At 41.0% G+C, this 13,006-nt stretch overlaps 1 protein-coding gene across 1 annotated transcript; it reads right to left on the minus strand.

The window, feature by feature from the left end:
- Positions 1 to 4,929: 4,929 nt before the first annotated feature.
- LOC308073749 (interleukin-18-like) lies at positions 4,930 to 7,629 on the minus strand. Its single transcript, XM_080412859.1, has 4 exons — positions 7,495 to 7,629; positions 6,801 to 6,953; positions 5,881 to 6,038; positions 4,930 to 5,184 (listed from the first exon to the last, which is right to left on the minus strand). Exons 1-4 carry the CDS (start codon positions 7,559 to 7,561, stop codon positions 4,957 to 4,959), a joined length of 606 nt encoding a protein of 201 aa, XP_080268985.1. The 5' UTR covers positions 7,562 to 7,629; the 3' UTR covers positions 4,930 to 4,956.
- Between the last annotated feature and the right edge of the window lie 5,377 nt (positions 7,630 to 13,006).

Below are 13,006 nucleotides of genomic sequence, written 5' to 3' on the forward strand. Positions count from 1 at the left end.
TGAGAACCACTGGGCTAATCTCATGTGATCCTTTTTGGGTCCAGATCCACTTGTTGACAAACAGTGCTGTACTTTTTTTCTTCTTTTTCCACCCTCTGGATATTGGATAACTTGGTGCTGTTACCTGCTTACTGTACCTGCTACAGCATGCTCGGCTGGTATGTGGCATCCAGGCCTTTGTCTAAAAAAAACTAATCTGCCTTTACATGTTTTTACAATAACTACTATCGAGGGAAGTTCATCTCATGCCTCAAGCAGAATAATGCTTGAGGCAGCATGTGTTATTTGAGTCCCACCAAAGCACTGCTTGACTGCACATGTATGGTAGTGAACAGGAATGAAGATAAATTGTGGAACAAAAGAGAATCATTTTATTACAGAATGTTACACAATGTGGAAACAGATTAAAAAAATACTTATCTAAAAGATGTTGGCTGCTCAAGTAATCTACTTGGAATCTACTTGAAAATTTGAGTACAATGCTAAAAGTTTCCTTCCCCACCTAAAACAATCTAAAGACATGTCAGGTTAGTGATTCAGAAGAATCAGTGATTTTTTTGAATTTGTTTTCTGGTTCAGGTTAAAAACTATACAGCAGGTTAAAACTAGCCTGGAAACCATACAGACGGATCTGCCAGCATTAAGAATAAGCATTTTGAATAAGCATTAAGAACTGTAGTGTCCACGCTCCACGCTCCACACACGCACACACACCGACAACTCCCGACAATTAGCCTACTAGTGAGGACCTTTATGCAGAGGTTTTTCTATACTTGTGAGGACTTTTTGTGTTGTTGTGATTGTGGTGTGCTATACTTGTGAGGACTGTGGTGAAACGGTATGCTATACTTGTGAGGACCGGTAGCTTAGCTAGGCTTACCTTTAGCCTGGTGGCCAGGCTAACCGGCTTCTGGGACTCCTGTGAAGCCCCGACACAGCTTCCAGACCCGGGCCTCAGTTCCAGTGGACTGCCTACAGCAGTTCTTCTCATCGCAGAGAGAGACTAGCTTGGCTCGTCTTTAGCCAGGACGCTAGTGCTCTGCTCCTCTCAGCTGTAGTGGAATCCTGACGATCTCCTCATCCTCAGTCCGGTGGCTACGCTAGCCACGCTAACCGGCTCCCAGGACTCCCTTCCAGCAACGTGAAGCGGCGATCTGGCTACGAGCCCCAGGGCAGTGGCTACAGTGGGCTCCCCGCAGCGGTGCTGCGTCCTGTCCGCCTCCCGGAAACAAGTCAACAGCTCCCGCAGTGGGGCTGCGCTCGGTCCGGACCAGGCTAACAGCTCCAGGGAGTAACTTCAGAAGGCTACAGTGGCAAACTTGCAGCGACCAGCTTGGCTTGTTTCCAGCCAGGAGCGCCTTACCGAGCAGTAAGGATGGCTCGCTTGTCTCTTTTTAACTTTTTTATAGTTTTAGCTTTGAGTGCTTTTACCTCCTCGGACTGGGGGTCTCCTCCACCGTTCCCGTCATCTGGGGTGAGTGTTCCCAGCAAAGGAACCAGCACAACTTTTGCACATTCCAAGTGTTTTTTTGTTTTAGCTGCTTCTTGCTCTTCGTGTTACAATGTTGTCTGTACTGCACACTTCCCAGCTCTCATGCTACTTCAGGACTATGTTCTTTGTCTCAGCCATAGGCATGTGTCTTCCTATGTAAACAAGGACCCTGTAAGTGCTCTCAGAAAAAAATGTTTTATCCTCCTGTTACTTCTGTTGTCTGGCAATGTTGAACTCAACCCTGGTCCTGTCTCACGGACAAATCTTTCACCTCCCGACTTTGCGCACCTATGCAAACCCTTTCAAGAAAAGGGCCTGCATTTTGTGCATCTTAATGTTAGGAGTTTGTGGCCGAAGATCGATGAGATCAGAGCCCTGGTCAAATCAATTAAAGTTGGAGTATTTTGTCTCACTGAAACCTGGCTCGATGCTAGTATCAGTGACTCCGAACTATCTATTGATAATTACTCCATTGTACGGAAAGACCGTAATCGTGGCGGCGGTGGTGTATGTGCATACATCAGAGCCGACCTTGATTTCACCATTAGAAAAGACCTTGACACCAATTTGGCTGAAATTCTAATGATTGACATCCGTCCTCCCCATATATCGCCCATACTCCTGGGTGTATGCTATCGTCCTCCACAGCAATACTCCTTTTATGACCTTTTCGATTAAGTTTTGTCAAAATGTCCTAATTTGCTGACCAGGGAATGCATATATATTGGTGATTTTAACACAGATGCTGCTAATAAATCCTGTGCCACTTTCAAAGGGCTGGATAGGTTTAGCAGGGCCTTTGGACTCACACAAATGATCCACGAACCCACTCGCATTGATGATTTTTCTTCTAGCACCATAGATTTAATTTTTGTTTCAGACACTGATCTTATCTCTCAAAGTGGTGTTTTAACCTATGGCATTAGTGATCACTTTCTTACTTACTGCTCCAGGAGAGCCCAACGAGTCATTTTTAACTCCCATAAGTCAATCACTGCCAGATCCTTTAAGCGCTACTCTACGGCTCAATTTTGCGAGGCTTTACAGAAGCTAGACTGGTCCCCAGTTCTTAATTCTGATGACATCAATCAGGCATGGGGTAGTTTTAAAAAACTTTTTATCTCTGTAATTGACACAGTAGCTCCAACTAGAACAGTCCGAATCAAGCAGAGATCCAATGTATGGTTCACACAAGCAATCTTTGAAGCCATTAGCGCCAGGGACAAAGCCCTGTCTCGTTTCAAGCAATCAGGTAATCGAGCTGACCTCCTACGTTTTAGAAGGCTCAGAAATCAGGTTCAGCGCAAAGTGAAAAAGGCCAAGTCCAGCTATTTCACAGAGCAAATCAGGGAACACAAGGATAACTCTCGAACCTTATGGAAAACCCTAAAGAACCTGGGTTGCACCACCAAAACGAAAGATTCGAGTCCTTGTATCTCGCTAGATATTGAAGGTAATAGGGTGTATAACAAAAACCTGATTGCAAACCACTTTAACTCTTTTTTCACCTCTATTGCCATGAAACTTGTTGCTTGTCTGCCTGCAGGCCCTGTTACCTACGGGCAAAAAGAACTGCAAGCTTTCTATGACCGTCGCGGTGTCACTCCTAACAGCTTTTCTTTCAAGCCAGTCACTGTTGTAAACATAAATAAAATGTTAAAGAGCCTTAACACCAACAAGGCCACTGGGCTTGATAACATCTCTGCAAGGTTCCTAAAGGATGCAGCGGACCTGATTGCACCATGTGTCACACACATAGTTAATTTGTCCCTAGAGCAAGGAACTGTCCCCTTGGACATGAAACATGCCAAAACAATCCCTCTTTTTAAGAAGGGTAATAGGTCTGACCCGGGAAACTACAGACCTATCTCCATACTCAGTGTCGCTTCCAAAGTACTGGAGAAAGTAATTCATGAACAACTTTATGGGTACCTTAGTGACTCCAAACTACTGTATACTTTCCAGTCTGGTTTTAGGAAGTCCCACTCAACTGACTCATGTCTTCTCTACCTTACTGATTTCATTAGATCTGAAATGGAAGCTGGTAAGCTAAGTGGAATGATCCTAATTGATCTCCAAAAAGCCTTTGACACAGTACACCACGGCTTACTGTTCAACAAACTTTCAGCCTTAGGCCTGAGCTCTTCTAGCTTAAATTGGTTTATTTCGTATCTTTCAGACAGGGATCAAATCACAGACTTTCAAGGCCATCTCTCAAAGGCTCTGCCTGTGACCTGCGGCGTCCCGCAAGGGAGTGTTTTGGGCCCCCTGTTGTTTCTAATTTTCATAAACGACCTCCAAGCTGCCTGTACTGTTAATTTGTTCTTGTACGCGGATGATTCAGCCATCCTGGCCTCAGATGAGGATGTAGACAAGTTGAATGGCACCCTTGTCAAGGAATTCAATCGTATTAAGACCTGGCTTTCAGACAATAAATTATCCCTTCATATGGCCAAAACTGAATATATTTTATTTGGTTCTCAGCCCAGGTTGCACAAACTGGCCTCTCCTAGTATCACTCTTGGGGGCCAGTCCTTTCCGGCTAAACCCTCAGTCAGCTACCTTGGTTGTCTGCTTGATCGCAGCCTGGGTGGTGAAAACATGGCTCTTAAGACCATTAGTAAGGTAAATGGTAGAACCAAATTCTTAGCCAGGAAAGCGCAGTTTCTGGACTCTGCCAGTCTTCGCTTATTAGCAAACTCACTGGTTTTATGTTGTTTTGACTATGCCATTGGCTCATGGTACGGTGGCCTAACCAAAGCCCTAAAAGAGAAGTTGCAGGTTTCTCAAAATAGGTTGGTCAGGCTTGTCTTGGGGCTGTCTGCAAGGGACCATGTTGGAAAACATCATTTCCAGCAGTTGGGTTGGCTCCCTCTGGCAGCCAGGTCAGTTCAACTACAGCTGAACTTGGTGCATAACATCTACATAAACAGCGCCCCTGTGTACCTATGTAATCTTTTTCAGAAGCGTAGCGAAGCCCATTCCCACCTAACCAGAGCCAGCATAGCAGACCTGACCATGCCCACGTTCACCACTGAAATGGGAAAACGCTCATTTAGATTTGGAGGAGCAGTTAACTGGAACTCGCTACCCCTGACCATAAAGAGCACCAGCAGCCATCTCCTTTTTAAGACAAGGGTCAAAGCATGGCTATTAGAAAACGTTGCCGAATAGTAGGGTCACTTATGTTAGCAATGTGATTATATGTATTTATGCTGTAGGTAGTGTAGTAATTGATTGTTTTATTTATTATTGTACTGTTTACCTGTATGTATTTTGTTGCAGTGTTGTTTGTCTCAGACCAAGGACCACAATGAAAACAAGTCGCAAGACTTTTCTGTGTCTGTATCCTTGACGTTTCTATGATGAACATGGTGTAACATGTGTTTTTCTCGTGTATAGCGTCTAATAAAATCAAATCAAATCAAATCAAGGACACAACCTCTGCAAACATTGACTATTAATTAGATCTTACAATTCCGCATGGAAAAGTGGCTTTGTTCTTGTACTTGTTGTGCGTTCTGTGAGAGCAGAACCAGTTTGAGCAGAGAACGGTCACAATGATCAAATCCCAGCAAGTGGGAGGAGTGGACAGATGGCTCCATCATGTAGGTGCTCTCGCATCCAGTGACTTTCTTCAAGAAGAACAAAAACCTGTGTCCATCGTCCTCGATCTGGTCTGGAAGACGGTCCTACAGAAACATATAGAGGAGGAAGATAAACATCAGGACGAGAAGACGAGGAGTTCCACCTATAGCCCCTTTCGGGACCCTGAATACCTTTTTTGTATTTACCTTTTTTTTATAAGACGGTATTCAGGGTCCCTTGCCAGTCAATGCACTCTCCCATGTACCCGCTGGTACCACTCGGACACATTTTTAGCAGTGTCACAATCGTTTTGGTGGCTATTCAAAAATAGCAGATCTACAAGCTTGCAGCGTGTCACTTCGTTGCAAGCTTGTAGGTTTTATTTTTATTTTTAAATAATGATTTTTTTTTTGCAAATCTTTGAGTATATTTTTTTAAGCGAACATCTTTAACTCAATTCTTTGCTACTGGGGGGGGGGGGGGGGGGGGGTTCCTGGAACAAAATATCTTGAGATGGGGGTCCGTGGCCAAATACATAACTTTGGGGGTCCTCCACATGAAAATGTTTGAGCACCACTGACATAGAAACATTTTTTTTAAACTGTTAGACATTTTTGTAAGACTCTGCCTCAGGTCTTAAAGGGACACTTCACCCCCAAAAAAACGTTGTTTCAATGGATTAGTCACTCCATGGAGACTTTTTTTGGTTTTTGTCTCATTCCTAAGACAATAATTTGATGACCGGCAGCGGTTCCGGTAGGAGACACAAAGAGTCACATGATGTGACCATGAACACTCACCAGGGTCTCCACGTGAACTTTATGTTCCTTACAGCTCACAACTTTGAATGTGTCATGTTGTCTGACATAGAGCATTACTGGCCGCCCTCTGTTTCTGTCCTCTGTTCCATTCGTAGGAATGTTTGGTCCTCTGTAGTTGCTGATTGTGAAGCAACAGTCTAAAAAATAAAGGAAAGGGAAACATTTATTAACTATTTCTTCAGCATATATATATATATATATATATATGTGTGTGTGTGTGTGTGTGTGTGTGTGTGTGTGTGTGTGTGTGTGTGTGTGTGTGTGTGTGTGTGTGTGTGTGTGTGTGTGTGTGTGTGTGTGTGTGTGTGTATGTATATATATATATATATATATATATATATATATATATATATATATATATATATATATATATATATATATATATATATATATATTTATATATATTTATATATATATGGCTGAGCAGCATTAATGACATGAGTTGTTAGATGCTGTTCATTGTGTTTCCCCAGGAAAACAGAGAGACACTAATATATTAATATATATATATATATTTGTTTATGTATTGGTGTCTGACTATGGCTAATGCAACATTTATTTCCCAGTGCCAAACCATCTCTGGAAACATTTGCATACTGTACATGCATACCTGCACACACTGGTCTGTAATTGTGCTATTCTGTAATACTGCTTTGCTGTTATTACTGCACTACATTTATATTGTGTTAATTATTTTAATGCTTTTAAATTATACGTTTGGAAGGTCTGATAAAATGAATATCTAATGTCTAAATAGTGAATCAAGCAACCTAAAAGCTGTCTGAGGTGCTCACAAAAGCCTGAGTAGATGTTAAAATGTTAATATTTCACTTTCAAACATGTTTGAAAGTGAAATGTCCCCTTAAAATATGACAATGGCTCTGTTGCTGGACTCTTACCAGCTGAATCCAGCTGCTGTTTGCTTAATGTTTCAAAGATCAACTGGTCTTCTTCCCCAACGAGCAGAAAGTAGTTGTCCTTGTTCTTAATCCACATCACATTGGTTTTCTTTGTCCTTTGATACATACAGTCTGTCTCCTCCCATTGTATCTCTGAAGATGTGAAAGAGAACAACACATTATGCAACTTCACAGCCACATACATTTCAAGCGTCAATTGGGTATGGCAAGGTATGGCAGGTGCCATACCTTGGCTCCAGAAAAAAAAAAAAAAAAGAAATGCAAAAAAGAAATAAATCATGAATAGTAGCCTAATGCAGGTGTAAGACCATTGTGTTTGTATTGTGTTATAGGTATAATGCATAGTTTTCTATGCATTTTGGGGGTTTTGGGGGGGTTTGACCCTCCAAAAAGACACCGATTTGGCCGCTGACCCCCATCTTAAAATATTTTTTTAAAGCGAAAACAACTTCGCTTTAAAAAAATGATTGATATACAGTATATTCAAAGATTTGCACAAATGTTCACAATTTTTTTTTTTTTTGCAGAACTACAAGCTCATAGCGTGTCACTTCGTGCCGCACTATGAGCTTGTAGATCTGCTATTTTTTTAATAGCCAAAGTATAAAATGACACGGAGGCTTTCACGGTCTTAATGAGTTAATGGGGCAACATCTAAAACAGACATATTCACCTTTAAAATAGAAGGTGTCACCCTTTATGTCATCAAACTTCACATGGCGGGTGATCTCACAGTCCATCGTTGCAGTAGCTCTTCGCTCTCTCTCTCACTGAGATGCACCGGATCAGATCTCCTGAATGTTCTTTTCTCCCCTTAGTAAACAGAATGAAAGGACAAAGGACTTCTCTCCACCTCCCCGTCTCTTTTTTATTTTTTTCCTCTCTTAAACACCCAACACCCCTATCATCAAATTCATTTGTTTGTTGAAACACGTCTTGAAAAACAGGGTTCAAGAGTTTAATAAAAGAACAACAAACAAAAAAAAGCTATATTACAACATGGCACAACCTGCTCACACACGTACAGCAAGACAACAAGAATGCAGAGTTTGCAGAAGATGTTGATGATGATGAAGAGGATTACAACCAGTGGTGTAAAGTAACTAAGTACATTTACTCAGGTACTGTACTTTTAATTCATTTTGAGGTACTTTTACCGTACTAAAGTATTTCCAATTTTCAATACTTTTACTTCTACTCCACTACACCTTAGAGGCAAATATTGTGCTTTTACTCGAATACAAGTATTAGAAAATTTTAGTCACTAGTTACTTTGCAGATCTACATTATTATATCGTAAAACATACATTAAAGGTATCATGACATTCATTTTCACTTTTTTTATTTTCAATGTTTTATTTGGGGTTTTATGACCTCAATTACACCCAAAAAAACTGAACTTAAAACATTCAGTGGATTTTCTGTGGTCTGGGGTTTTCTGAATAATTAGGCTGAAAAGTAATCTGAGCTTGGCCCTTCGACAGTGAGGTCACTGTCGATTAATCCCGCCCACTCTCCTCCTCGCCCCTCCCCTCCCCTATCCTTTCCTTTGGGGGGGGGCGGAGCAGAGGCGATGATTGACAGGCAAAATCCCTCACCAGCGACACCCGCAGGCAAAGATTTCTTTTTTCATTGCAGTTGAAAAGGCTTTAGAAATGTGAGAGAAAAACGCCTGCCATTGATCACTGGAATGGAATTTTTACTTAAAACTTTTTGTACACTTTTGAAGGACCAGGACAAAGACTTTGAATGTGGTGTAAAAGTGAATGTCATGAAACCTTTAACCACTTCAGCCCTATTCTATACATAGGCTATTTGGAAATAGCAGATCTACAAGCTCACAACGCGTCGCATCGTGACGCGTTGTGAGCTTGTAGATCTGCTATTTTCAGAGCGCAACACCCGAGCGCAACCAAATATAAAATGTCTTTTAGTTCTACTGGATCTCTTCTCCACTAGATCCCTCACTAACATTTTAGTCTAGTTTTTATTTGTTGATGAAATTGTCAATATATTTAGTCATAGTTTTAGTCGTCATAGCTTAGTTTTTATTTAGTTTTCTTCAGTGAAAAAAGGTAGTCGACCAACATTTTTCGTCGTAGTTTTAGTCGACAAAATCAACACTGCACAGAACCCAGCGGAGAGACAGATACAGATACATTTTTTTAAATTATTAAATTATTATACACACGCACACACACACACACACACACGCGCGCGCACACACAGACACAGACACACACACACACACACACACACACACGGACGGACGGACGGACGGACGGACGGACGGACACACACACACACGGACGGACACACACACACACACACACACACACGGACGGACACACACACACACACGGACGGACACACACACACACACACACACACACACGGACGGACACACACACACACACACGGACGGACGGACGGACGGACGGACGGACACACACACACACACACACACACACACACACACACACACAGGTTTCATGCATTTAAAGATTGATTGTGGTGTTGATAGATTGTTGAAGGTAATAGGCTAATGATGAGAGCAGAGCTACAGCGACGAGGTCAACGACACAGTCTTTCAAACAGTGTTGTTTGCAGTGGCGGTACTAAAAAAAAGTACTCAAATGTTTTAAGTAAAAGCATCAATACTGCAAAGTAGAAGTACTCAGTTATAAGTAAAAGTCCGGAATTCAAAATGTACTTCACTTGAGTGAAAGTACAAAAGTATTGGTATCAACAAGTAAAAATAGCAGATATACAAAAATAGCAGATCTACAAGCTCACAACGCGTCGCGATGCAACGCGCTGTGAGCCTGTAGATCGGCTATTTTCAAATAGCCTAGGTATAAAATAGGGCTAAAGTGGTTAATGTATGTTTTATAACGTAATTATTGATATCTGAACAGTAACTAGTAACTAAAGTTTTCAAATAATTGTAGTGAAAGTACAATATTTGCCTCTGAGATGTAGTGGAGTAGAAGTAAAAGTATAGACAATTGGAAATACTCAAGTAGAGTAAAAGTCGGCTACCCCAAAATTGTACTTAAGTGCAGTACTTGAGTAAATGTACTTTGTTACTTTACACGACTGGTTGTTTGTGGGGTTAAGAGCGTCCCGTAAACACAACGACACAGGTCATACCAGGATTGAACATTACTCTATTAGCCCTTGTTGTTACCATGGCTCATTGGGGTTCTGCTTGGTCGGCGCTCCGTGTCCTTCGTATAAGGACTGTTAATGAGAGAAAAGCCTTGTTCTCAGCATTTAGATGGCCTCGGGTTGGACAAATTGCGAGCGAGGTTGAGAACGATAGCCTCATCTAAATGGAGGAGAGGTTAGAGCCCCCCCCCTCTGCCAAGGTAATGGCTTTTCACAAAAGACAAACAAATACAGCCTGAGTGGGCGTTAGGGCGTGTTACCGCGCTGACAGAGAATCCATTTGGCGGGCGATGGCGCCTAAACGGATCATTTTCCGATGGCACCGTGCACAGCACGTGGTGGAAAGTAACTAAGTACATTTACTCAAGTACTGTACTCAAGTAAAACTTTGAGGTATTTTTTACTTTACTGGAGTATTTCCAATTGTCTATACTTTTACTTTTACTCCACTACATCTCAGAAGCAAATATTGTACTTTTACTCCATTACAATTATTAGAAAACTGTAGTTTCTATACTTTGTTGTGCAAATGTCTCCAACGGGGCAGAACTTTAGTCGCAGAGGCAGGATTCAGCGACTCGTAAGTGGGTTTGAATTAGAATGTGTGTTGTTTAGGGGGTGTGGGTTTATTTGTTTAGTTTGTGAGACTCTGGTTAAAAGTGTGTCTCTCTAGAAGTGTAACTTTTGGGTGATAAGAACCAGTGGTGGAAGAAGTACTCAGATGTTTTGCTTAGGTAAAAGTAGCAATAATACCACAATATAGAAATACTCTGTTACAAGCTAAAAGGCCTGTGTTCAAAATGTTACTTGAGTAAAAGTGCAAAAGTATTGGCATCAAAATATACTTAAAGTAAAAGCACTAAAAAGTTTGAAAATAGCAGATCTACAAGCTCACAACGCGCCGCGTCGCAAGCGTTGTGAGCTTGTAGATCTGCTATTTTCAAATATGTATAAAGTAGGGCTAAAGTGGTTAATGTATGTTCTACAACATAATCATTTATATCTGCAAAGTAACTAGTAATTAAAGTTTTTAAATAATTGTAGTGGAGTAAAAATACAATATTTGGCTCTGAGATGTAGTGGGGTAGCAGTAAAAGTATTGCAAATTGGAAATAATCCAGTAAAGTTAAATAAAAATTCTACTTAAGTACAGTACTTGAGTAAATGTGTAGCTGTTCCAGAGAGTGGTTGAATTTTGTGGTATTTGATTTTATTATTTTTCTGAAAATATGAAAAGTGAATATTGTTCATTTTGGGTAATATGCTGTATTGTATGTGTATGGAGTATGATAACATAGTGCCTTCTACTGTTCTCTGCATTGTGGCCTGCTGGAGCAGATATCACGTGACACCAATCACGCAGCATTGGGTTCACCTGGGTGAGTTAAAGGTGCTGGTAATCAGAACAAATAGAGTTTCAGAGCTGTGAGGAGTTCGGTGTATGTCAAGAAGAAAATATATAAAATGATAAAAAGTACTAACACTCCTGAATATATATGGGCAGAAGGCGCACACGGTATGTGTCTTCTTTGTTTTCTCTGTACAATGATTGTTGTTGTTTTGTTGTGTGTGTTTATGCAACTAAACATGCAACTAAACATTTAAAAAGAAGATAGCATGGCTGTCAACAAGGACATTCATAATTCATTGTGGTTAAAACATATTATTTGTTTTGTGTCATTTCATTCACAGTTTCTCACGTTGTCTACATTGGGTGAAAATAAAAAGCCCTCATGAACATCAGTGGAGCGTGGTTTACTCTGCCTCAGTAAAAGACAGTTTAGGAGCAGTTATATAATGTACTTAGTTACACCACTGCTATGATAACAAACATAATTCACTGTTAGTTTTATTATTCAGGTCAGGTTGGGTCTCCCTGCTGGATACATTGATTCCACATAAAGCCTGGAGTCACACAGGTTACAGGGTTCTAGCTAGAGGGAAGGAATCTGAATGTCAGTATTCACTAAAGCATCTGGCATCTGGGGTGCATTTGACGTGTGTGTGTGTGTGTGTGTGTGTGTGTGTGTGTGTGTGTGTGTGTGTCCCACATTTGTGGGCCGTGGCCCAAAAATGTATATATAATAAATTTTTGGATACAAAATTGCCCACCCGCTCCTGCTCAGGCCCAGCATATACTAGCGTTCTGGCTGTGCCACTGCCGTGTGCGTGTGCATGCACGTGCATGTGGTTTGGTTATGACTTTTACAGGGGCCAGTTTGGAGTTGCAGCCTCCTGAAGGTACTCTTTTAGGGCAGTTTTGAAGGATTGATTGATTGATTGAATACTTTATTTAGAAAGACATGGAAACAGTACATGGAAGTACAATTCACAATACAAGGTCCTCTAAACTGGATCGCTCATAAAAGCACTTGGCTTATTTAAAATGAGATCCCCGTAGGGTTTTACACATGGTAGTGTAACAGAATATAAGTGGTATAATACCATAGGGCTGGTAGTGTAACCCAATGGTTCTCAACCTTTTCAGGCCACGACTCCCCAAAATAATCATATTTGAACTGGGGACCCCCGACACTGACAAGCACTTGGAATGGTAGGAGTTGAGGCATTCATATTTAGTTTGACTCGATTCCGCAGATAAATATTGTGAAAATAGCAGATCTACAAGCTCACAACGTAGAGCCGTTGAGAGCTTGTAGATCGCCTCTTTCTTATTATTTGCACATTTGCACAATGTTTGAGCAGTTTTTATTTAGTATCGTTAATGGATTACTTTTGATGCAGTAATGGGCTTTTTCTTATCTTTTTTTTATTAGATATTAAAAGTCCTTAAATTGTCACTTCAGTGTCATCTGGGGACCCCCTGGGGGTCCCGAACCACAGGTTGAGAACCACTGGTTTAAACAGGCAAAGAGTATAGTACATTAATAAAGAGATGTTAAAGAGATAGATGGTCAGATGTGCAAATAATGGGTCACAGGAATTCTAGGTATAATCCTGTCCATTTGCTGGCATTTCTATGATAATCTAATCTGGATTTAAAATGTTATGAA

This window comes from Gymnoscopelus braueri (genome assembly GCF_963280865.1).
Source record: "Gymnoscopelus braueri genome assembly, chromosome: 18".
Classification (NCBI taxonomy): domain Eukaryota; kingdom Metazoa; phylum Chordata; class Actinopteri; order Myctophiformes; family Myctophidae; genus Gymnoscopelus; species Gymnoscopelus braueri.